The sequence below is a fragment of the Mirounga leonina genome, unplaced genomic scaffold (genome assembly GCF_011800145.1).
Source record: "Mirounga leonina isolate KUSES-001 unplaced genomic scaffold, KU_Mleo_1.0 Mir_151, whole genome shotgun sequence".
Taxonomy (NCBI): Eukaryota; Metazoa; Chordata; class Mammalia; order Carnivora; family Phocidae; genus Mirounga; species Mirounga leonina.
This window is the reverse complement of record NW_023270377.1, coordinates 38,156,081-38,182,912: the sequence shown is the minus strand read 5'-3', so window position 1 is coordinate 38,182,912 and position 26,832 is coordinate 38,156,081. Positions and strand designations below refer to the sequence as shown.

General features: G+C 37.0%; 1 protein-coding gene across 1 annotated transcript in view; it reads right to left on the bottom strand.

Moving 5' to 3' along the window:
• The window catches only part of DNAH7 (dynein axonemal heavy chain 7), a 243,597-nt gene that overhangs the window by 185,910 nt on the left and 30,855 nt on the right, over positions 1-26,832 (bottom strand). The window contains exons 11-19 of the mRNA XM_035008349.1: positions 26,620-26,803; positions 25,826-26,005; positions 21,236-21,508; positions 20,294-20,421; positions 17,666-17,744; positions 13,872-14,096; positions 11,623-11,769; positions 8,800-9,485; positions 6,635-6,821 (exon numbers count right to left, since the gene is read on the bottom strand). Of these exons, the coding sequence (XP_034864240.1) occupies positions 6,635-6,821; positions 8,800-9,485; positions 11,623-11,769; positions 13,872-14,096; positions 17,666-17,744; positions 20,294-20,421; positions 21,236-21,508; positions 25,826-26,005; positions 26,620-26,803 (2,089 nt within the window). The remainder of the gene's footprint in view (positions 1-6,634; positions 6,822-8,799; positions 9,486-11,622; positions 11,770-13,871; positions 14,097-17,665; positions 17,745-20,293; positions 20,422-21,235; positions 21,509-25,825; positions 26,006-26,619; positions 26,804-26,832) is intronic.

Below are 26,832 nucleotides of genomic sequence, written 5' to 3'. Positions count from 1 at the left end.
AAGCTGAACAGTTGCTAATAAATGTGAAAAATTCCTTTCACAAATTAACAAGATTTGTTTCATTCTCAGCCAAAGAATTTCTTGCAATATTGCGATCTTGGATCTGAGGTTTGAAAGCTAAAGGAAAATTCAGCTATTTAAAACAGGTCATGTTTCTCTCCCTAAATACTACAATTACTAAAGAAATACCTCTGGAAGCACTTAACATTTAAGTAAAAAAATTTTATTGAATTCCTGAGGTCAAACCTATTTAGACAGATTAGCCCAATGACTGAGAAAAATGTGAGAGCTCTAAATGAACAAAGGCAATAATCTATGTACCTTTGTATGTGGACTTAAGAAAAAATAAATAAAAGTAATCATCTCATTCCTAGAAACTAAAGTACCTTCACTTTCTTCCTGTGAGAAAGTGACCATAACAAAGACTGCATCAGATAAAGGAAAGCGTAGACCTGGTTCCTAAATCCCAAGGCTACTTATTACCTGTGTGACCTTGGGTCATTTATTTAACTGGAGTCTCTGTTTTCTTATCTCTAAAATGGGAATAAGAGCCCTCTTTCAAAGTTATGAGGACCAAACTAGATAAAATATTTGAAGAATCTAATATGGTATAAGCATAAGAAGCACATATACCTGTAACTACCCTTTATTTTCTCTTCCGTCACTGTCTGTTGAAGAGACAGACAGAAAGATGCTCCTGGGGTGGGGCGGAGTGGGGCAGGGTGGGTGGATGGAAGGAATGAGGAGTTACTTCGCTCCCTCAGTTTCACGGAGTTAAAATGAACAGTTTATAACCTGCCACTCTTCAGGGAAGCTATTTATCATTGTAAAATAAAACTGGCTTTAAGTCCCTTTCAGTAGTGCCATAAGATCTTGCTCTGCAGAAGGCATTCCATCAGTATTTGTTGAACGCTTGAGCAAATGCAGGATGAGGCAAGCATGTAGACACACAGAACAACCCAAGGAAAGTACAAGCCTCCATCGTGCACCAGGATGGAACTTATGATCTGTGTTCTCAGGACATAACAATAGATGTTCTAATAGGAAACTACTAGAAATTTGAAATTTAATATGACTCCCTTGACACTTTAATTACTTTCTGTCTCCTGGAGGGGAAGAAAAGGAATTATTAACTGTCATATACATACATATATATATATATGTTTGGTTAAAGGAATAATTCTACAAATTGTATGGGTCTTCTTTTGCTTCACAAGGATTACTACTCTCAGCAGCTCAAGTGACAATCTACTGGGTGATTTACATTTTTAAACCAAATCCCTGTGATATCAGGGGCCCAAAACTTGCATTTGGGTATATAGAGAAAGCATTCTAATTACTGCTGCCAGGAAGCTTCACAGAAAGCAGAGTTTCATACACTTAATGGAATTAAGCTCAAGCCAGTTTAGTAAACTTCCACAACCATAAACTTCCTAATCAGAAATCCCTGGACAACAGAAAACTTGTAAGATACTCATTAAACCTTTTAAGCACTAAGAGAGAAAATGTGGATTCACAGAATGGACCTTGGGATACATTGCCTTGCATATCTTTCGGGTTTCTGCCAAGGCTTCTGGCAAAGGAGGTTCAGTGGTATGAGGGTCAGACTACCTAGAGTCAATCAAACCAATCCAAATGTCCCCATTTCCAGTTCTCACCATCCTACTCTTTCCTGGTAAGTAATATACCTTTCATATAACAGATCTGGCAAGGCTACAAATTAAATTACATTATAATTCGCCAACCCACAGAATCAGACTCTATTGCTCATTTTTGGCTATGTCAAACTTGTAGCGAGGAGAAATAAGAGGCTCTTTGAGCGCAGTCACAGAAGCTCCTTAGGCTTCTGACCATGCTTTGACTAGAGTTTTAAATTCTGAATTAAGCTGTATCATTCTTTAATTTCTCCAGTGCTTTTAAAAGAATTCAGCCCATCTCATATCCCCTTTATCTCAAATTCCTACCGTGCTGATTCCAGCAGCCACTTGGTCCACCAAAGCATTACCTATAAAATAGACTCTTCATTCCAGGAGACCAAGAGCATAATTTAAGTGATTTTTGTACTGCATGCCAGGAACCACCAGGGCTCCATCTTCAAATGGTAACTAGATTTTTACCATCCTAAAACCCAGCTGGGTCCTATAAACAATCCTAGTTCCATCTTTGAGGTGTTCACACATTTATTCAGAATTCAGTGCAGAATAGAATCCTTCTAGGTACACTAAGCAAAAAAAGATACTTAATGTAGGGAATGAAGCGATTACAAAAATCATTAGAAGGTATGGGGGAGCACCTTTCAGGAGAGACTCCTGAAACACTGTGAGGCTGACCTTCCAGGAGTGTCTCTACCCCTGCCCCAATCAGGACAGGATACCACCACGAGCACTACTGCATTCAAGGACACACTATGGTGACTGTGAATCTAGGGCTCAGAAAGCCACCATCATCACTGCCTCTAAATACCTATAAAACTGATGACCAGACATTGAAGTCTTGCTGGAAAAGAAAAAAAAGAAGTCTTGTGCTCATCATCTTGCCTGACAGCAGAAATACCTAAAATGGCAACAAGATGGCTTTAATTTCACTTATGCTTTCCAAATCCCAAGTGAGTGTTTATAGTTGTCTAAATCTCATTCACTGCCAAAAACTAGATGCTAGGGAGTCTGAGGGAGGTGATTTTTAGCTTTCCACCTCACTAGAAAGAAGGGAGATATGTGGTGCCAAGTGATCATATTTACTATAGTACAGAGAAAGAAAGAAAGAAAAAAAAGAATCGACTCCTCTAAGTTTTTCGCCTGAGCAACCAAGGGAATGGTATTTATGTGTACTAAGATGGGGTTAGACTACAAGAGGAAAAGTTCTGGGGAGAAGTTCGAGAGTGCATTCTTCTGCCTGTATGGACTACAAACGAAGACTTGTAAGGGTCAAAAGTTTGAAAGTGAGTGCAGTATACATGAAGAAAGATTATTCACTTCTTTCACCTCCAAACGGTAGGCAGTTAACTGGTTTCCATCCCTGAACCTTAAGGAGGTGGGCCAAGAGAATCCTTAGAAATGTTTTCAAGTGTCTTTCAAGCAAAGAGAGGAAGCTAACATCTCTCCCAACTGAAAGTCTGCTCCAGTGCGACCAGAGCAGGAAAAGAACCGCAGGAGAAGATGGTGTGGTGGAATGACCAGTTGAAGGAGGGGTGCTCAAGGCCACCACAAGGTACAGATGATGGATCCCACCTTTCTGCAAGCCCCAGATGAAATTAAGGGCTACTGACTTGTGAAATACTGCTGTAGCCTGGGGCAGAGACACACATATGAGAAAAATGCGGCAGTAACCACCACTGAAAGGTCAGGTTGAAGATGCAGCCAAATCTCACAGAGGATGTCAAACCTGGGAGATGCTGCTCATGATAGGATCTCTTACCAGACAGAGCTTGTTGGGAGCTTCACCTGTCCATACTGAGTCAATTTGTGGATTTCACCTGTCCACAACTTATCTAAAAGCTAGACCAGTTGTGATGACCAAAAGTAAAAGTATAGTGACTGCCTGGACTCCACTGACAGGAGGCTGGCCATCGTATGACCTCCAACAAAAAGGACAGCCAATTTGACTGGATCAGTTATATCAGTAAATCCTCTCTCGTTCTTGCCCTCTTCCTATCTTTCTCCTCCCTCTCCATCCTTCTCTTTGTCTCAGCACCGGGCAATAAGCGCAGGAAGGAGAGAAGTAGTGTGGGAGGGCAGTCCCCACATTTCCCCAACACTGGAAACTCCGCTTTACCTACCCTGTGCAAAGGAGAAGAGCTCAGGGTAGAACATGAGACTGAGGTTTTGAAATAGGTACAGCTAAGTCTTTATAGGCAAAACTATCTTAATAGTGATTGAAAAATTCTGGAATTAGATTGAATGGTCAATAATGGAGCCTCTCCTAGTGAGATAGGATCTTTGGTAGCAGGTTTCAGAATATTAAATTATCTTTCACATTCTCTATTTAACCTCTGAGTCTTTTCTCTTGCCTAGTTCTAAAAGAACCTTTGTTAGGAATCCCTCAGATGGAAATTGATGGCTTTTTGTATCAAACACTTAATTCAGTGATGTCTCTACTACACAGGTCATCTCATTAGCCTTCCTGAGAAAATATGGACTTAGGTTTATTTTCAAAGCTTTGGGGAATATGGACAAAAGCTGTCCTGAATACTAATATATTGAGAAAAAGAAAATGTAAAACCAGTTCAGGAAGACAATCAGGTCTTACAGCAAGAGTAAAGGAAGTGTCACCCAAAAGAAACTGCTTATTTGGGATCAAGAGTAAGTAATGTTTTTTTTTTGTTTTGTTTTGTCTGTTTTTCTTTTAAATATGGTGTTTTATTAGTTTCAGGTGTACTTGTTTGTTTTTTAAGATTTATTTATTTTAGAGAGGGGAGAGAGGGGCAGAGGGAAAGGGAGAATCTTTAAGGAGACTCCACAATGATCATGGAACCCAGCTCAGGGCTCAATCCCATGACCCTGAGATCATGACCTGAGCTGAAACCAAGAGTCAGACGCTCAACCGACTGTGCCCTCCAGGTGTCCCTGTTTTTTAATTCAGCAGTTTGATAGAATTGAAGATCTGTCTCCTTAATTTACTAGCCCCAGCATAGCTGCCCTTTTTCTAGGTACTAAAATACCTATAAAATTTCCTTAGCAATAAGGGATTTTGAAGAGTATTTTGATCAAATACCAAAAAAAGAGTGTATTTTTTAATTTTAAAAATTATCTTAACTAGGAAAATACAAACATCTACTTTTTGTTTTGAACAACCAAAAAAATTCTCCTTCATCCTTTTCCAAGTGAAAATGTGTACATGTTGCAAGGGTTTTGCCCTTTTGTAAGGAAATGATATACAAAAGGCTAAATTTTTAAAATAAAATAGAGATGATTAAATGTATTACAAAGTGACTCACCAATAGGTCCTTTAAATATAGAATTCCAGTGTGATTAATTTTACAGAAGTTTGGTTTATACAGAGGTATGTTTCAAGTATTACTACATAAAATGAAGTAAACTTATTAAATCCATGTCTATCATTCTGAATATTTTTCCTAGCAAGTCATATAGTTGATGTTGAAACAGTATTATCCATATTTAGGATTATAGTCACAACTTTCAAAGTTTAAATAATAACAATATGTGTATTTCTATTTTAGGGTAGGAAAATTTTAAGATAATACTCATCTTACCTTCCAGTATTGTATTTGATCAAGAACACCAATGGAGAAATTTACATTCATTTAATGAATATAATTTAATAACTAATATTTCTTCTACTTTAATGTTAACTTCCCAGTAACATACAAACCATGCTTTGTGGGCAATAAATGTTTTTTGAATTGAACAAAAGATCGTATCTTTTTCAGTGCTACTAGTTTGGGAACCAAATTCCATCCTTAAATTGTCAGTTCAGTATTTGTGTTTTGATTGATTGCATTTTGTTTGTGTTTATTGGTCTTTTTAAATTTATCTTTGCAACTCATCTTTTTTTAAATTTTTTTTATTTTTTTTTCTATTTCTTGGATTTTTTTTATTTTATTATGTTAATCACCATAAATTACATCATTAGTTTTTGATGTAGTGTTCCATGATTCATTGTTTGCATGTAACAACTAGAGCTCCATGCAGAACGTGCCCTCCTCAATACCTATCACCAGGCTAACCCATCCACCTGCCCCCTCCCCTCTAGAACCCTCAGTTTGTTTCTCAGAGTCCATAGTCTCTCATGGTTCATTTCCCCCTCCGATTCCACCCCCCCTTCATTTCTCCCTTCCTACTATCTTCTTTTTTTTTTAATATATAATGTATTATTTGTTTCAGAGGTACAGGTCTGTGATTCAACAGTCTTACACAATTCACAGCGCTCACCATGGAAGACATCCAAATGGCCAACAGACACATGAAAAAGTGCTCTGCATCAGGGAAATCCAAATCAAAACCTCAATGAGATACCACCTCACACCAGTCAGAATGGCTAAAATTAACAAGTCAGGAAACGACAGATGTTGGCGAGGATGCGGAGAAAGGGGAACCCTGCTACACTGTTGGTGGGAATGCAAGCTGGTGCAGCCACTCTGGAAAACAGTATGGAAGTTCCTCAAAAAGTTGAAAATAGAGCTACCCTACGACCCAGCAATTGCACTACTGGGTATTTACCCCAAAGACACAAATGTAGGGATCCGAAGAGGTACGTGCACCCCGATGTTTATAGCAACTCATCGTTTTTTTAGATGCCCAAAGAGAAACTTATTGTTTGAGTGGCATGCTGCCATGTTCCCACTATAGTGCATTTCAGTGGTGGTGCAGCCCGCAACAAGGGGGGCATAAAATAGAGGGACATCACGTGCTGCATACGGTGACTTCCTGCCAGAGCATCCAGTAGGAACCACTAATAGAACCACCTGTCATTAAATAATGCAAATTACTTTGGACCCCGAGAAGTAGTCAGGACAAAATATCTACTCAGTTTATATTTCTTCCTCCTAGGATTCTAAAATAATATCTGAAAAAGGAACCTATGTGGGGGAAAAGACAGTGACTTTTTTGGATTGTTTTGAAAACAACAATCTTGTCACTTCAACCAAATAATTACAGTCTCAGAGATTTTCACCTACTTGTACAACACTTTTCATTATATCTCTCCATGTTTTATCCACAGTTGTAAATCGTCTTCCTTCCTCAGGCATTTGAGACATAATGTCTGGAGAACTGAAAATGGGCTCCAAATAGAGCCATGTGGCCTGGACCTTGAGCCATTCATCCAGAATCTCCTGCAGCAGCAGGAGCTTGCTCTCCCATTCTCTGCGAAGCAAAACACACTGGCTCAGCAGCAAATCAAGCGATGTTTCAATTGACAAAACTCAAAACGATACCTATGATTGTCAATCTTGTATGCAGTGCTGCTATTCCCATTCCATCCCTCTACCTTCATCTGACAACAAATCACAAAATCTGTTCCTCAAAATCTGTTTTAAAATAATAGCAGCAGCATTTATGTTTATATGGAATATACATGTTCAGATATACCTTTCTACAAATGGCTGGTTTCTGGATATGCCATAGCAATAAACCTTCCTGCAAATCACCTCCGTGGCTGGAGGGTACAAACTGAGAAATGAGATTTTGGAGACAGTAATGATGTTCTCAGTGAAGGGCACTCTGAACTTCTTAGGAAAGGTAGTTACATCCAAGACTCATTTCCTTTAACATTCCCCTTTTTAAAAAAAAATTGGGCCCATAAAGGCTTTATTTCTAGAACACAATATTTTAATTCATAAGATCTAACTGGCATTTAAAGAAAAATCTACATAATCTAAAATGTAATAGTGTGGCATTCATGAGAAGGAAGCATTTTTAATCTACAATAGTGATCTATTCATTTCTAAATATGGAGTACAAAAATAATGACAAGATTTCCTCAAGAATATTATAATTACACTATAAACTAATTATTTTATAAGCACGATTCTAAGGTCTCTGCATGTGTTTGCTCCCTCCTCACCATAACCCTATAAGCTCCAGTATATCTGTTTACCAGTGGGGAGACTAAGGCACATAGCGAGGTTGAAGTCCACCCGGCTAATAAACGACAGAACCAGATTTGAACCCAGATTGCTGCAATCACTGTGCTACAAAAGATAACATAGCCGTCGAGAAGAATGATCGGTCAATGGCAACAGACCTTAGAGATGGGATAGCTTTACGTGTAGATTAATACATTACTCATCATTTATAATTAGTGACCTGTAATTTTAGACTGTTAAAACCAAGCCCTGTAAACAGAAGTCTAAAAGTCACCAGGCATTTTCAAACGCTTTTCTAAAATCCCTTCAACATTTATCAGTGAATTTGTTTAACCTCTTTTCACAAGAAGAAATGCCTCTGCCTCCCATCGTTCTTCCCTCTTTCTCCATCTAATCCCTGACTGACATGGAAAATTTCCCACTAGCTAATGATCTCATGGATAGCCCTTAAAAATCCAATCTGGTTATACCACTTTCAGAGTAGTTAAAAAAATTACTCTTGATGAGCACATTGGAGCAAGCAAGGTAGGAGGCAGGGCAACAGGGGGAACTAGGCCAATGCCAGAGAATACTCAAGTTTAGGATTAACACATCAATAACCAGAGGTGGACACTGCCAAGCAGTTAGCTTTCCCTTGTCATACAAATTCTTATTGGAGATGGTAGTAGGAGTTGGATTTACTCTCTTTTTGAAGGTAAATATAAACTGTTTCTTACAAACTACAAAAATTTAAAAAAACAGACAGGATAAGGATTTAATTTAATCATCTGTGTGAGAGCCTGAAACTCTAGACTAGAGTCATAGTATTCATACTTCTGCACTTACCTAGCCATCCTTCAGGCATAGAAGTGAAAATTATAATAAACTTTCAAGGATGATCTACAATAACCTAATTAGTATATTTGGAAAATGACATTATCTTCAGTTTCATAGTTTATATGTTCTATGAGCTATGTGCAGAGATGTGAAATTATTTTTGAGTCAAATGTATAAGATCAGACTGTAGGCAATAAAAATGAGTTTCTGGAGGCTGATTGTCCACTACCTTTGTTATGACTATAGATGATACCAAGGAGTAAGTACTATTCCAAATGCAAAGAAGGTTATCATTCCTTCCAATCAACTATTTAAAATATTAAGTATGAAGTGCAGAATCAACTTTCAAAAAGAACTGTATATTACATACAAGTGATAATACAAATTACATACAATTTTGGTAACATGGCATAAACCTTGTCATGTAAATATTACTTTACCTTATTTGTTTTTCATAAGGCTTGATGAAAGGAGAGCCTCGCATAGTTTGTGTTTTAATAATGTGGTCATCCAACAACATCTGAATTTCATCAACTGATGACAGAATAAATGTCCCACTTTCTCTATAAGGAAGAATGACAAATTCCATTGTATCCCACTCATTAGTCATCTTGTCCATGGACTTTTCAAGAGAATATTCTTTGCTAGCTGCTTCGCTAATACCTTCAAACCTATCTAAATATGGTTCCAAATCCATGTCTAAAAAAGTGAAGACAGTGGAGTCATCTGCTGGCTGCAGTGGGTAGCCAACAATGTTGGACATGGCCTCCCAGTGCCTGGGGCGCAAACCAGGATTACAGATCACTTGAATGAGAGGAATGTGCTGCTTGAAATCTTCTACCTTCGCTCTTACTTTTTTTGTCATTGCCAATGCATTTGGAGAATCGTGGAAGATTTTCTCCAGCTTATACAGTCCTCTCCAGTAATTTCCAACATCTGTTTCTACTTGGTCTGGATTCACCTTATGATACGGGCCTTCAGTCCATCCTCGGTATTTGTTGCTAAATTCAACAGCAGTTTCGTAGAGACGAAGGTAAGGGTTCAAACCATCTTGGATTTTTTTACGTTGAGGATATATTGATGGTAGCCAACCAAACGCCTCTTCTTCAGCATTAAATTGCTCAATCTGGAGTGACAGGTATAAAATATATTATTCTAGAAGTGAAGGATATTCAAAATTAATTTTTAAAAAACATTTTTAATCTAATGTGACCCCAAAGCCCTCACTAAGCCCCAAAGTTAAACTGAAATTAGGCCATAATCCAGAATTGCTGAGCAGTAATCTACCCTTTCTATTTTTTTTATTACATTTTCCAGAGAATAGTATCTGGTTAAGTTAAAATAGTAATGACATATATGTGAAGAAGTCTTTGCCCATCCAGATATATTGAGGTTATACCATCATTTATTAATTAACAAGAACGTAAGGACTTTTTTTTTTTATATTTTATTTATTTAGTTGACAGCACAAGCAGCAGGCAGAGGGAGAGGGAGAAGCAGTTTCCCTGCTGAGCAAGGAGCCGATGTGGGGCTCGATCCCAGGACCCTGGGATCATGACCTGAGCTGAAGGCAGACGCTTAACCGACTGAGCCACCCAGGTGCCCCAAGAACTTAAGTACTTTTAATACACACAGCATTATCAGGTACTGTGGAAAATAGAGAAAAAAGTATTATGTTGCAAAATACCAACACTAAGGAGGTAGTATTTCAGCTCAGGAGATAGACATGCATATGTAGAAAGTTAAATTGCAACTGTTCAACAATAATATGAGGCAATAGAAGAGATGTCTTAGAGTAGTAGCTCTTTAATATACATGAATAGTATATACTAAAAATGCTCTCACTCAGAGGTAAGAGATCATGGTAAATAGATGTTTAGGTAGAGAAGATGAAACCAGAAACGGGTCTTAAAGATGTGTGTAGGGTAAGAAGAGGCAAAGAAGGGACGCCTGGGTGGCTCAGTCAGTTAAGCATCTGCCTTCACTCAGGTTGTGATCTTGGGGTCCTGGGATGGAGCCCAGGGTTGCGCTCCCTGCTCAGTGGGGAGTCTGCTTCATCCCCTCCCCCTGCTCCCCCTCCTTAAGCTTGCTCTCTCTCAAATAAATAAAATCCTAAAAAAAAAAAAAAAGAAGAAGAGGCAAAGAAAGTATTAATTTCCTCTTTGTTTAGTAGTGAAGTATGTGAGGATATGGGTGGTTTAGAGGAGAAATCTATAGAGTTGAAAAGTGTGAGTTAGGTATATAAATTATGCAGGTTACCCAAAATTTCAGTGGCCACCGAATTCTAAAACCTATGGTTTCTCCTTTCTCAACATGTGTTCACACTTTTGTGACTATCATAAACTATTTAATTACCTGAACTAACAAGATACTAAAATCTTTGATTTTAGGAAACAGGAAAGCATCATAATATGGTCTGTTTTCATATTTCCCCTTTTTATAAAAAAAAATACAATTAAAAATCTCAAACATCCTCTTTGGCAAAGGATATGGCTTTTCCACCTCCAGCTTCTTCTAACAAGAAAGCCAAGTTCTGACATAGCAATATTGGGAATACAGTGGCCCAATGGGAGAAGATGATGGGTCTAATTTAAAAACACAGCCACCAAATCTACACTGGCTTCTATGAAGACGGGCAAACTAACGAGTAAGCAGGTACTAGCACATGATGTAAATGATTCAGTGATGCAAAATAAAAAATAAGCAGATGGAAATATCACTCTATCTTTTAAATAAAAGACAGAGGCTGCTGAGATAACTACCAAAAGGAAACAGCAAAGCTGCTTCTCCTCAAAGCATGTCTATTGGATCTATTTTTGCCATTTATTATTTTTTATTTTTTAATTTATTTATTTTTTTTAAAGATTTTATTTATTTATTTGCCAGAAAGAGAGAGAGGGAGAGTACAAGCAGGGGGAGTGGCAGGCAGAGGGAGAAGCAGGCTCCCCAGCAAGCAAGGAGGCCCATGTGGGACTCGATCCCAGGACCCTGAGATCATGACCTGAGCTGAAGGCAGACGCTTAACCATCTGAGCCTCCCAGGCACCCCTATTATTTTTTAAAAACTTTAATTCCAGTATAGTTAACATACCAAGTTATATTAGTTTTAGGTGTACAGCAGAGTGATATTTGCACCATTTATATTATTCTCTAAAGGTAGTTGAAATTTTATTTTAATCTATTTTTAAAAGGTGAATATAGAACTCAAACGCAATGCTCTTTCTTTTGAACTAATTCATCCTCTTAAAAATTTTAAAATTATACCTTTTCTGCTGCTAAGTCCAACTTTCCATTCAGTGCTTGAGCCTTTTTCAGGTATCGCTGTACATCCTGAAGGTCTCCAAAGGAGTAAAATTCTTCGGCCTGTTTAGCATAACTCTCCAATTCCTCCACAAACCGTTCACATCGTAACTAGTACAAACAATATTTGTTGTTAGGATTTTTTTAAAGGAAAAACTCCTAGGCATCACAAGGAAGTAGATATTTGTAAAGATTATCAGAATTATTATTCTATTTTGTCACTGGCAAGATATAAAGAGAGGAATCATCTGGAAGAGGACAAGGATCTAAAATATGCATAATTTTTAAGAGTCAGGATTTAAAATTAATGAATTAAGATTCCTATAATTCAGAAATTAGATAAAATTAACTTCGTTCTATCAATTTAAGAAATTCTAACCAGTAAAATAAGAACGGGTTAAACAGTGGTATTATTCTTAAGCATGCTAAAGAATGTGTGCTAACAAATGATTTATAAGAATTTTTTAAAATTCTTAATAATCAAGTGTGGGGCTAAAAGAAAGCCAGTTTTTTAAGGACTATAATGAGATCTATGGCATATTTACAAACAACTGAAAAAAAAAAAAAACAGACTTTCTTTGTGTTCTGATATTCAGTATCTTTTCAATTTTCAGTTGCTAAAACAAAATACTCCAAGGTTATTTTTCTTGTCCTATGGACTCTCTTCACAGGAAATGTGCAAGGTAAATGTATCTGGATTTTAAAATCTAAAAACTCTATCCTTCCAATATAAAACAGGTGTGTGTTTTGTTTTTTTTAATGAGAAAAGCTCATTATAAAATTGTCATTGGTAAGGTGCTCCAAATTAAATGGCTCTAAAAAAATAGCTCTTAATAAAATATTCAAAAGTCAAATCTGGGTTATTCAAAAACAGATTTTATATTTTATGGATTATCTAGGCTGATTTCTGTCTTCTTCAGTTCATGGAAGTTTTATTGCTCTGGCCCAGTGGGGGAAGGAAAATGAGAAGACGAAATTCATCAACATTATGAGAAGTTTGTAGAATAGTATATTTTGCAGTAAAGTATACATAATTCTGGGCCACCTAACAGTTTTCTAAGAATGTGTTATAACTTCTGGGTCTAATATTTGATATTCATGATGTTTTCTACAGGTTTAAAAACAATCTGAAAAGGCCTAAATGTACAACAGAAACTCAGACTACAGTTTAAAATAAAGGTTTTTGGTTAAGCCTATGAATTATTCTCCAAACGTGTCCTGCCAATTAACCATATTTGCTTTAATGTGATTTGCTATCAAGGGACATCGCTCCTGGCTGATCTGGCACAGGTCTCTTCACTTTGGGAACCTCAGCTTCTTCATCTATAAAATGAAACTGAAAACATGAAATCATTTATTCAGACAATAGCTATGGAGTGCTCACACAATTCCTGTGAGTCAGGCACCTCACCGGCCCATGGGTACAAAGGGAGAATAGGAACAAATGAAACAGGCCTGCTATCATCAAAGAGCTGACCGTCTACCGGGGAGATGCACCTGACAATAACATCATGATCGGGAAGTTAGTCCAGGGGAGGTGTGTTAAAAATGTAGTGGGAGCAGAGAAGAAGCAGAGCTGAGGTCTGATGAGAGGAATTCTGAGAGAGTCAACTGAGTACATGAGAGAGACAAGCACATGAGCGGGCCAGGGGTGCGCTTGCCAGTGAATGGAGAGAACGTGCAAGAGAGGAGAGGTGTCAGAGGCCAGGGATCTAAAAGTTGCTCAGGGTTACTGAAAAGTCAAGAACAAGGAGCAGAGGAGGTAGAAGATGAGGCCAGACAAGTAGACAAGGGGAAAATCACAAACCATCTTACATGTAGGACACCAGAAAAGGTGAGAGTTATTGAATGTTCGAGGGAGGACTCTGGGCACAATCCTTAGGTGAGTTGGAGTGTGTGAAGGCACACTTCACTGAGGGAGCTTGGATGTTAAACAATAAAAATAACTCAAAAGAGTACTATAAACTGTATAAGACAAACACTTTTTATTAATGGTCATTTGTGGGCAATAGATAAGAATTTTTCACCCTTGCAAAGTCAAGAAATGATACCCTATCAAGCCAGTATGGATACCATCTTCTGCTAAAATTGATGGCATGAGAAAGCTTAAGTATCTGACCCATGAAACAGAGGAGCTGACGATACTATGGAAGAAGCTGAAATGTACGCATTTCCAGAAAATGAAAATAATTTAAAATATCTATGATGCCAACCTTCAGGCCTTCTTGATATTGTTCTGTTTTCTCCTTAATGATTTTCCTGTGCTCATCAAAAATTTCATCCATTCTTCCATACCACTGGAACACATTATTATTTAGCCTGATGTCTGCTGGAGAAAAGTTTGTGCACTCAATGAGGAAAGCGAGGCAGTTTTTAGAATCCACCAATCTCTGGCCCAGTTCAACCATGTCAGTTGTCTCTACTTTCTGAATATAAGCCTGCAGGAAGACAAAAATTGCAAATGGCATACTAAGGTACAGCTCAAGTCAAAACATAGGCTGTGGAGACACTATGCATAAAGATGCCTGAATCTGCACAGACTTGTTGGAAATGTAGACTTTTGGTTCAAGAGAGGAGACTGCAGCACAGTTTCCTTGTCATCAGTCCCAAGCACCTCTACACAACAGCAGTGGGAAAAAATAGAAAATACTAAACAACACATAAGAAGCACTGGAAAACCAGAGAAGAATGTTACGGGTTTCTGGGAGTGACGAAGCCGGATGATATCATGTATTCTTTCACAGTAGCATTTTGGGGTACCTACTAATGCCCCACCTCCAGTGCCTGACACTTTGCCAGGTGCTGGTAATTCCACGTGACAACCAACAGACCAGAGTTTTGCCCTTATAGACTTGTTGGGGGAGACAAATACTAGTCGAATCACCACCGTAACAAACGTCAAATTGCAAACTTGCAGCAGACATCAGGGCTACAACACTTTCTTTAATTACAAAAAGTAAAATATAGCTATAGGCAAAGTTAACAAGAAGTGTGCTAAATCTGTATGAGGAAAACTGTAATACTTCATTGAAGGACATTTTAAAAGTTCTGAATAAATGTGGAAATATATGTTACGATGTAATATTCTCAAGACATAGATTCTCCTCCAGGAAGTCTATAAAACCAATGCAATTTCAATCAAAATTGCAATGGCATTTTAAAAAACAAAATTTGTCATAATTCTGAAAGCCTCTGAAATAGTAAATACTTAAGAGTAGCAAAGATAATCATGGAAAAAAAATGATAGAGACTAGCCAAATATGAAAATATAATTTATAAAGGTACAGTTATTTAAACAGTTCTTGTTCTGTCCCAGGAATAGAAGAGGGAGAAGAACAGAGATCAGAACTAGATCCATGTACATGTGGAAATTTAGTGTTGAAAAGATGCATTTAAAATCAGGAGCGAAATGACAGATCATTTAATAAATCATATTCGAGTAATTAGCTATTGATCTTGGAAATATAAAGAAGGTATATTGTTAAGTGAATAAAGTAACTTGCAGCAGAGTAATGATTTTTTTTTTGCAAAAACAAATCTGGGGGAGGGTGAACGCACAAGTGTATGTATGTATATGTGTGTGCACATAAGCACATGCAGACACATGCGCATGTACACGTACATATACACATAGAGCGCTCTCAAAGCTCTTCTGATACATGTTAATTTATATACCTGAATAATATAAATGTTGAAGGAAACCTGCTTCCCTATTGAAAAATAAGACTAGCAATTACTTGTAACTACTTATATTCACCTTCCCTATTGTATATCCGACACCTCCCTGTCTATGAAGTAAATGCTTCTTTTATGTTTTTAAAAGTCTAATCTTCATTTCTCTGACTTTCTTCATCTCTCTTTCTAGTGTTATTTATACTTAATACTGTATATATGTTTGGAAAAAGCAGAATTCATACTAAAAAAAATCATTACTCTAAAGAAAGGAATTATGGAAAAAGATAAACTTGTTTTTTACTTTGTACAATCCCATATTGTTTAAAATTTTACTTTTGTAATTAAAAAGGAAAAAACCAACATTGTCTAAAAGCCTTTCATTAATAAATCATTCTAACAAGACTTAATATTATGCTACAAATCCAAACAAATAAGATGGGAACCATGGTGGTTTCCACAAGTAACAAAATGTCTAACTGAAAATATATTTGTATAATTTGGTTAATCAGATTTCTGTTTAGTCAAACGACTGGATTTTTATTTCCCCAACTGATAATAAATGACTGATTTTGGTATTGAATAAATTGAGAAGTTATTTTGCCCTTGTGTGACTAAATTTTTTAAGATGCAGAAATTTTTTTTTTTAGATTTTATTTATTTATTTGAGAGAGAGAGAGAGAGAGAGCACATGAGAAGGGGGAGGGTCAGAGGGAGAAGCGGACTCCCCGCTGAGCAGGGAGCCCAATGCGGGAATCGATCCCAGGACTCCAGGATCATGACCTGAGCCGAAGGCAGTTGCTTAACCAACTGAGCCACCCAGGAACCCTAGATGCAGAAATATTTTAAATACCAGTTAAATGAATCCTATTTGCTAATTTCTGTTACAAGTCGCTATGAACAATAGAAATTCACACTAAATAACTCCAAATTTGTAAATATTTCCAGTGATGGAAATAAATGACACTCTTCATACTTGATATTCATTTTTCCAAAGGAATATACAGTTATGGAATTCTCCAGCTACTTTATAATCATCCATGATCAAAGCATCACTTGGCATCCTACAACAACTATATAAAATATAAATATAAAATATTTTAAATCTTCTAATATAAAATATAAAATATAAAAATCTTCTAAGAGAGATCATATTTATATGTGTATCTCAAATACACACAAACACACACACACATAAATTCACATGCTAACAACCCCAATACAAGTACAAATACTGTAAAGAAATAGAATTCTTTTAGTTAAAGGCTGATATGTAAAGTTGGTTCTAATGATTTAAAAAAACTTCTTTAAACGACTAAAGAATATACATAAGCATTTGCACTTCTTTTGTAATTTCTTGCTTATATAAAGTTTTGAATGATTTTACATGTTTTTCTGGGTTTGCTTAAATATTTTAAAATCTAAAAAGAAAAGATTCTAATTTCGATCTTGGGAATGCTGGATGGAAAAGGGGGATTAAGTCTTATAAAAGCTTGTTGTTATAAGATTGAAAAAGGAATAAAATAAAATGGTGATTAGCTAGTTGTTTTATACTCTTTTACTCACCATTAGGCAGACTGCAAGCACAGAAGGAACATGAAAAATGATTAAAGTGAGACTTAGCTAATATTTTTAACACCATAAATCCTATGCTCAAAACATATTTTGGCAAACTACCACAGAAAATTTTAATGTATAACAAAAACAGCTTATAAAAAACAAATTATTAAAGATTAAATATTTGATAAAAAAATTAAGGATGACCACATATCTCATGTTGCCCAAGACAGTCCTGGTTTATGCCTGCTAGCATGGTAATATTAATAGTGTTCTCAAAAATATCAGTAGACGATTACACGAACAGCGCCCATATTTCACCTCTCCCAGTATCCATACCCTGTGGCATCTTCTCATGCTGTGGCCATGTGACTTGCTTTGGTCAATGAGATGTTAACTAACGTGATGCACAGAGACACTTGAAAAGTATTTGTGCACCTGGGCTTGATTTTGTGTCTCTACCATGCCATGAGAACATGCCCAGTGAGCCTGCTGGAATTTAAGAGACAAGTGGAGCAGAGTCAAATTTTCCATCTGAGAACTAGCTGACCCAGTTGAGTGAGTGACCCAACTGTGACCAGAACCAGCCAGGAGTACCCAGCCTGAATCACCAAACTGTAGACTCATGAGCTAAGAATAACAAAACAAAATGTTATTTTAAGCCTCTTTTAACTTTTAGAATGATTTGTTATTATATTATCATGTTGATAACTAACTGATAACGGCTGGGGAAACAATTAACTTACACACATACGACTATAAAGTTTATAAACAATACCTTCATTTCCATTAGTTCTGCTGTATTTGGAGGAGTGCTAAGAGCTTTTTCAGCTATCTTCTCAAATTCATCACATAATCTGAAACACCAGAGAAAATCAATTTTATGCAATTAAATTTTATTCCTAAATATATTCTTATATACTATTTAAATGTGCCAGTATGTGAAAAATAAAGTAAGATGATCTTATCTATATGACATCTAAAGAAATAAAAGCAAATTTTTGCCCATACTGATTCATTCAATGCACATTTAATGATCATCTCTTACATTCCCAACTATAATATTAAGTGGCAGAGATAGAGAAATGAAGATATAATAATGACTCTCAAGCAGTTCATATTCCTGTATAGAAGACAGAGCCATAAATAATCACTTCCAACCTAGAATTTTAGGGGCTCTACCAGAGATCTAGTTAAGACAGCACCAAAAAAGTAGTACTAAATAAGAGAGTGATTAACTCTACTTGTGGGGAATGGTTAACATGGGCCTCTATATTCAGAAACTTCTGCTAATAGGCAAATATTTCCTACTCATTTGGGTTTTGGCCCATATAATGAACTTACTATGAGATTAAAAAAATAAAAGTGGTAGAAGCTAAAAAAGTCCAGACAAAACATGTAGAAATTTCTTCAAGAAGATTGACTGTGATGGGGCACCTAGGGGGCTCAGTCAATTAAGCCTCTGACTCTTGATTTTGGCTCAGGTCATGATGTCAGGTCGTGAGATCAAGCCTCCCACCTCAGGCTCCCTACTGGGCATGGAGCCTGCTTAAGATTCTCCCTCTCCCTACCCTCTCTTTCTTTAAAAAAAAAAAAAAAAAAAAAAGAAGGAAGAAGGAGGAGGAGGAGGAGGAGGGAGAAGAAAGAAGAAGGAAGAAGAAAGAAGAATGGCTGTGAGGTGAAGGAAAAAAGCATGGTTGTGAGTTTGGGTTGAAGTGGGAAGTGGAAGATGGAAGAGGGTTCTGAACATGGTTATGAGTTTGAGAGGCAGAATCCACAGCAGAAGAGAGATTTATAGTGAGATCCAGAGGAGACAGGTGACTGGTAGAACCAGCTCCAGAAGAATGGGAGGCAATAGGGTTGAGCCCATAGGCAGAGAGAACTTTGAATGGTGTGACAGACTCTTGCCCGAAAATGTGGGGAGAGGAATGAAGGGTTCACACAGAGGTGAGTTGAGACATGGAGGGGCAAGAAGTTGAGGCACGCGTTTCTGATGGGTCCTCTAATATTCCTGATATGTCCTTTGTACATCCAGTGAGTGTGGTGAGAAGCACAATTAGGAGAAAGAGGGAAAAAGTAGAATCAGCACGAGCTCAGACGGCAGTTAGGAGGCAGGGAAAATAGCTATGAAATTAGAATAAATATTTCATTCAGCATGAAAAGCTACAAGTAAAAGACATTTTCACTATTCTTCCAGAACTTTTAGAGGAAAAGGTGCTTTTACAGTTGAATATAGGATTCTGGTTCCTAGAAAAGCTATGCAAGTACTCTCCTGCTTCAGCCTTAACCCTCACTCCTCTTTCCTCACCGTGTCTGTGAAAGCAACACAGATCAGTCCCAGTTCTTAAAATAACACCATGCCATTTTCACACCTCACACCTTTCTACATGCTACTTTTTCTACCTGGAATTCTTTTATTTACATTGTTCACCTGGTAGACTCCCACTACTCATCCTCTAAAGTGAATTCACATATCCTCTTCCTCTTTGTAGCTTTCCCTGATTTTCCCCACTTGCCCAACCTCCACCGTGAAAGAAATTAATCATGTCCTTCTCTGTTTTATGTCTGTGGCTCACTACAGTATTTACTGAGGCCTACTATAATTTACTGGTTTGTATGTCTATTTCCCCTTAAGACTGTAACTTTCTTCAGCAGTTATATTCATATTTAGAGTATAAGCACCTACTGTTGTGCCTATTACAAGCTTCCTTCAGGCTTTTATACAGCCTGAATATTCTTTTTAATGATTTATTTTTCCTGTAATACCATAACCATTACAAAATTTCTGATTATGTGGGGGGATTTCCCATGTAACTTGTAACAGAAAAGAGGTTCCCAGAACAACACTAACACCAGTTATTGAAAGACTAGTTCAACCTCTTTCCTAAATAAATGCAGGTATTCTGCTTTACACCTTAGCATTCTGAGTTTACTTAACATGAGCCAGTTTTCCTCAAAATCTCCAGGTTAGTCAACAAATAAGTTTTTAGTTAAGACAACAAGTTATCAGGGCCTTGAGGAATAATCACAGGGAGTCAAGTTCAAAATTTGAGGATCCATTAGGACCCAGGACAACTACTGGGTATAATCCACTTTGAAAATCCATGTTGTGTACTGATTATACAAACTTAAAACTTAAAACCTTAGTGATGTTAGAGAACACCCATCTGACTTGTGCAAACAAAATTGCAAACACATTTTAATACCACCTTATAACAGGCAATCGGGAAGGTGCATTTGTGGTGAAAAACTAATAATAATCATAAAATAAAGCCAAGTAGAAATAAGTTTGGCATTATCTTCTTGGAGGGTCATTGATGACACTGTTCTAATCCGTAACTTTATTTGAATGACAATTGATTCTAACATCCCCCTGAAAAAAAAATAATCAGTATCACAAAAATACCTTGTATTTACTTCCTGATGATCTCGGAACATTTTAGCTATAAGTTTTCCACAGATAATTTCTGCTCGCTTCACCAAAGCTCTGATTAATTCCTCACAGCGCATTTCAAACATTCCTAAACGAACAGTCTGCAACATTAAGTATGAAAAGTTTAATGAACAGGAAAATAAAAGGTTCCCACAATTTTGCCTTTCTCACAATATTGGGTTTTTTTTCTGTATGTGATCTAACAAGATTCGGGGTGTGTGTGTGTGTGTGTGTGTGTGTGTTTAATATGATGCAGGAAGGATTTTCTAAACACTCATTTGTATTTTACAACCATCTGCTGGGTAAATCTCCTTCAAGAGTTTGTTATCTTGGAAGCCAACTGTATTTCAGGACAACAATGGACATAAGATTAAAAAAAATAAAAATAAAATAAAATAAATAAAATTAAAAAATGGACATAAGAACTTTGGAGAATCGAGTTATTGCTAAATCAAGAGTGGGGGATTTAAATGTTATATCTGCTCTGTACAAAACAGTAATGCATGTTTAGGGTGGAAATTTTGGAAACTGTAAAAAAGGGCAAACAAAAATCTTAAATTACCAGTCTCCTACACATTTTGGTGTAATTACCATACTTTCCGAAGGATTTACAAACACTAAAGCAAAAAAAAAATTAAGTTCTTGGAATTTTTGAGGGGTTAATTTATATAAAGTACTTACAAGTCAGGCCTGAAGTACTAGACTTTCAGCTCTATGAGGACAAGAACCCTGTTTTGTCTACTTCCATATATCCTGGGCTTCCCACAATGTTTGGCTCATGGAAAGGCAACAAATACTTTCCCTATTGACAGTAACGGTCTGATTCTTTCACTGTATGGTCTAAAGACACATCCTAATAAAACTGGGAAAAGATCATTAGTTACAAAGAACAGTAGTACAAAACAGATCGTTTACCTTTCTAGATGTGTACTGTATCTCCTCTATTAGTTTTTGGTATTTGCGAATTTCTTGTATTATTTTCTCATAGCTATGATTTTCTTCAAGGAAAGCATCAACATCTTGCTCAGCTTTTTTGGTGATCAGAAAGTCATACTTGTCATAGAGTCTGAGGTGTTCGGTAGGTGCCACGCTCTCTCTCATTATTACTTCCTTCACCTTTTCTTTGTGGGCTTCGACAATTTCACTCAGAATTACTGGCTTCAAGGTTGTTGGTTTAGACTTACTTTCCTAAGCAAAGGGAAAAATAATGTTCATTTTAAAAAATAAATTAAGGTAGCCATATCATTTATCTTTGTAAAAATGCCAATCTTACCATATATATATATATCTTCACAAGGTCTTTTTGATTTTTTTAAAAAGATTTTATTTATTTATTTGTCAGAGGGAGCACAAGCAGGGGGAGCAGGCAGAGGGAGAGGAAGAAGCAGACTCCCCACTGAGCAGGGAGCCCGATGTGGGTCTCAATCCCAAGATCCTGGGATCATGACCTGAGCTGAAGGCAGATGCTTAACTGACTGAGTCACACAGGTGCCCCTCTTTGTGATTTTCTAATCTCTATAGAAAGATACTCAGTCTAACGGCAGTATATTGAATATCTAAGTTTCATGTAATTTTTTTTTCCTTCAAGGCTACCTAGTTGTGTTTTGTTTTTCTGTATGGATGAAAGAACTGTCACTTGAAAATACACAGAAAATAAGAGAATATAAAAACACCAAAATCCACATTTTATTTGTGCAATTGTATATGCTAGCTTTATAAGGTAGTGCTTGCATTGTACTTTATTTTTAAAAAGCCAGCTCAATGTCATATCATCATATTCTTCAATCACAGTACTTTTTCACCTTGACGAGTAATCTATCTAGAACAAAGAAAGATTGTTTACTCATTCACTGACCTTTGATCTTTGATTCTGTGAACAGCAACTTGAGCAGACTAAAATCCCTGGTTACAAAATGTGCATTCTGCTATCACCATTAGAATAATGGATCAGATAACAATTTTTAATAAGCAAACAAATCTCAACAGCTTGTCTCCTCTTTTCAAATAAGAGGGCAAGTAAATGTGCCTACATGGTTTATTATCTTGAATCAAGTTACACTTAAAAATATACATGCTCTACCTTTCATTCAGAAGAAGGGATTTTTCACTCTAACAAACAAAAATATGATCCGTGGTGGATATTCTACAGCATTCACTAGATAATATCAAAGTATTCCTTAGAGAACTATAATTTATTCAGGTATCCAGGGTGCATTTGCCTGCTATGGCCCCTAGGGGGATTTTAGGAAATCATAAAGCTTAGAACTAGACGCTTCTTGAGAACACTAGAGAATCACACCAACACCACTACCACCTCATCCCTGGGCTCAGAAGATGCCTGGTGCCATTTTTTCTGGGGAGAGGGGGACTTTGAGATAAAGCAATCTATATGATGTACTGTATGCAATGTAATTATTGGATTAAAGCAAAGCTCATTAATATTCATTATACAATGTTTTTTAAGCATATTAACAGCTTGCCTAATGTCTACAATCTATAGGTCTATCTTTCTAAACATAACTGGATACCAATACATCAGAACTATATTAGAAAGTATACTTTTGATGTGAATTCTAATCAGTTCCTATTAAGAGTTAAGGGAAATGATATTTTGAATGAGACAACTCAAGTGTTTGAAAGTCTATCAAAATAGATCATGAGATGGTGATATGCTTGGACTCACAGCATCTTAGCCCCTTGCAGGTTTGCCTTCCATGGGGAAAAAATGTATTTTAATTTCACTTTCAGTTTCTATCAAAGATTGTGATAAGAACGGCTCTACGAACTCCACTTCTGCAGTTGCTGTCAAAGGTCATTGAAATCACGTTCAGTCATCTTACTCAAAGTACCTTCTATATCACTCCTTTCCAAACCTAACTGATTACAGCAAAATATCCCTAGATGATTCTGGTAACCTATTTCTGAGAACAAACTATCATTGTGAATCCACATCTCTAGGGGCAAGAGGTGGTGGTGGTGGATTTGTATTTTTTAAATGTCACCAGGTGATGCTGACATGTAGGATTTCAGAACTATTACCCCATGTATAATGCCCCATGTAAGACTTCTCTCTCAAAATCTGATACCAGGAAGAACACCTGAGCAGTTTAAATTAACTGCTTAATCCCAGTTAAAACTTGTCATATATCCCTCTTCACTTTAGAAACCAGGAAACTTAGAGCCATATTTTATAACCATTAAATCAAAGCAACTGTATTCATTCAAATGACAGTAATACTTTTCTCCACTCAGAGCATGCCTGGTAACTCTTATTAACTTGTTCTATTTGTCTGTTTCATAAGCTCATGCAGATCATTCTTGAAAAAAAGGCAGGGTATGCCTGGAGAAAGATGCAAGAGCTGAACTGAAATTAAACAAAGGCCAAAGTAAACCACATTTCTCCAGAGACTTCTATTTATGGCAATATGAGGAATACATAACCTGAAAATAACTATTTAGTTCAAAACACATAAGTATGCTGGGAAAAAATGCCTAATATAACTTTTATAATACATAGCTAAGGAAGCAAAATAATAGGGAAAGTCTAGGGGCCAAACATGAGGGGACACATGAGTTAAGAGGTAATTATGTGCAGAAGTGAGCAGCTGCCCTAGAGACTGCTGATCCCTGGTGGCCTAAGCTTTGCTTTAATGAGTCTCTAGCAAGGTGGGCCTCTGTGCAGGGGAGGGGTGTGGGATGGCAGAACGGCTGTTAGGAAACAAAGCTTCAAGCCTGAGCAGGGAGGGAAGTCATAATGGCTACACCCACAGAAAGCCAAGAAGACAAAGGTCACACAAAATTTCAGAATGCTGAAAGGTGACAGTACCTCTGAATGAGGGAGCAAAAGTAAGGGAAATATCCTGTTTTGACCTTGTTTTTCAGTGGAGGAGAAAAAAGACAGTCACCTTAAGAATTTGTGGCCACCAGCTTGTTCTCATGCAGATTTGGGTAAGCATTCACACTGCCAGTGTTGTCCACAAAATCCTCAGCAAGAAGTTTATTTAAAAATGGTCCTTGGTCTGGAGAGGCCTCCAGAGTAACTGTCAGGAGAATATGCAAATTCTGGAGGAACCAACTTAAATTAAGGCCTTAAGGACTTCCCTGCATGAAGTTCTTACATGTATAAGCCCATAATAATAAAGGAAAAACACCCACAGAAATAAACCACCATGAGCAAGAGTCAGATCAGCAAATGGAGAAGTAAAAGAGTAATGAATATATAACTAGGTACAAGAGACAATCAAAAATGACAAGTCCTATTTAACAAAGAACTTAATGGAATTCCTAGAAAATAAAAATTAAAAAAATTAGAAGCTCTATGATGAAGATAATATCCTCACAATGGATAATTTCACAATCACAGTGTTGAATAAAATAAAACAGGTCACTGATGATAAGATGACTCCACATATATACAAAGACATGGAAAAACTAAATGGAAATTGTTTAGGGATATGCAGACAGGTAGTAAATCTAAAAAATTTCAGATTAATAACTACAAAATTCAAGATCGTGATTCTTTTGCTAGAAGGTAGAAGGAGAGGAATGTGAACAGGGAAGGGCAGTAGGGAGCAAGAAGAGCTTAAGGGTATCAGTAATATTCCATTTCTCTAGTTAGATTCTAAGTACACAGGGGTAACTTTATTACCACTTAAAACTACACAGTAGTCTGGATGCTTTCTTGTACATGAAATATTTGTGAACTATTTTAAAAATAAAAAGGATGGGATGTCTGGGTGGCACAGTCGGTTAAGCAGCCAACTCTTGGTTTCAGCTCAGGTTATGATCTTGTGGTCGTGAGATCAAGCCCAATTTTGGGCTCTGTGCTCAAGACAGACTCTGTTTCAGATTCTCTCTTCCTTTCCCTCCCCCTCTGCCCATCCCCAGCTCACGCACACACATGCTCTCTCTAAAATAATATTTTTAAAAAATAAAATAAAAAGGAATTAAGAAAGCTACTGGTTTGACTTACAAAGCTTGAAAACCTTTTAAGTTAAGGAATTATCAGACATGCTCAATCTGTATACTAGACTGCAGTAACTGCTGTTGAAATAGCAAAGCAGAGCTTTGCTAAATTAATGGCCAGAGAGAGAAGGGAAGTAGAATCTGTGATATGAGAGTACAAAGACACTACTGCTTATGGAAGAAGGTATATGAGGAGAGTAATCAATGGAAGGACAGTTTGAGAGAGCTAGAGAAGTATAAGGGAGGTCTACAGCATGGTGTGAATGCTATAGCAAACACTCATTGACTGCCTTAAACCTGACCACAACTTTGATTCCTTCCCTTAAGAAAAATTTCAGTCCAATGGAAGACTAGCCTAAGAAACTAGGTATACTGTAATGGGAAAACAGTATTTTTTTAATTAGAAGTTTCTTATAAGCCAATGTTACCAGGCCATTTATATTCTGCAAAGCATAGGATGCAGGTCTACGCCTTTTAGAATTTGTTTGAAATGAATATCATCATGAAAATGCAAGCAATCAAAATACCCTTGATACTTACCCACTTGGAATACAATTTTGTCTCAACTCTTGGCACAAAACTGACAGCCTTAATCATGGTATCATAAACATTTAGAAGGATGTCTATATAGTCACTGAACTCAGGTTCAAACTTAATGGTGTCATTTTCAAGAATCAGCCTCATGATGAAACCTGGATGTTCGAAAGCTCTAACAGAATCCTGCAAAAAAATGTACACATGTATGTGAATATATATATGAATTGGGAGAGACTAAGCAGTGCAGTGGTCCCAATTAGAACTCATGGGAACTCACCTTTCCTCTTATGCCCTAGACAGTTAAGCCAATGAGGAGCTCTACTAAAAAGAGCAAGAACAATTCCCAGTTAGATGTGTTGGTATCTAGTATCCACCGAGCCTACAGATCAACCAGAGGGTCAAGGTTCCAGAAAAAGGAGGATGTGCACAGCAGTGGGGCTCTGGAGTCATGCAAGCAAGAGTCCAAGAAAGTATTCAAATTCCCAGTCCCAGCCCACACTCTAACAGGACCTTCTTCTGGAAAGACACGAGTTCCTTGCAGAAACCTTCCCCAGCCATCATGACCCAAATTGCCCAGTGAGAAGAGTTTTGACTTCTCTTCACTAATCCTCACCAACATGATGATACTCACATATCTTGAATATTCAGGTTGATACTAAGTGTTTTTAAATAGGTAAGTGATCTAAAGATATACTTCCTTCTCTTCCACTGCTAAAGGTTCTTTTTTATTTTTTTTATCTTTTTCCTCTTGAAAATAAATTAGTAGATGAATATTGGTGTAACGGCACCATACTTACTGGTGGTTGTGCTATTAAGTCTGTGAAATCCTGCATGGAGACCAAAGTGAGTTCTTGCAGCTGTAAAGTCATAAGCGTAGCAGCGCAGTTGAAAAAAGATTCCAATTTGACACTGCTGTTACCAGTTGGCAATTGCTTTTTTTTATTACCTTGGTAATAAATATTCTGCACTTCTGGAAACCACCTTGAAAGCACAAAAGACTTTTAAAAGTT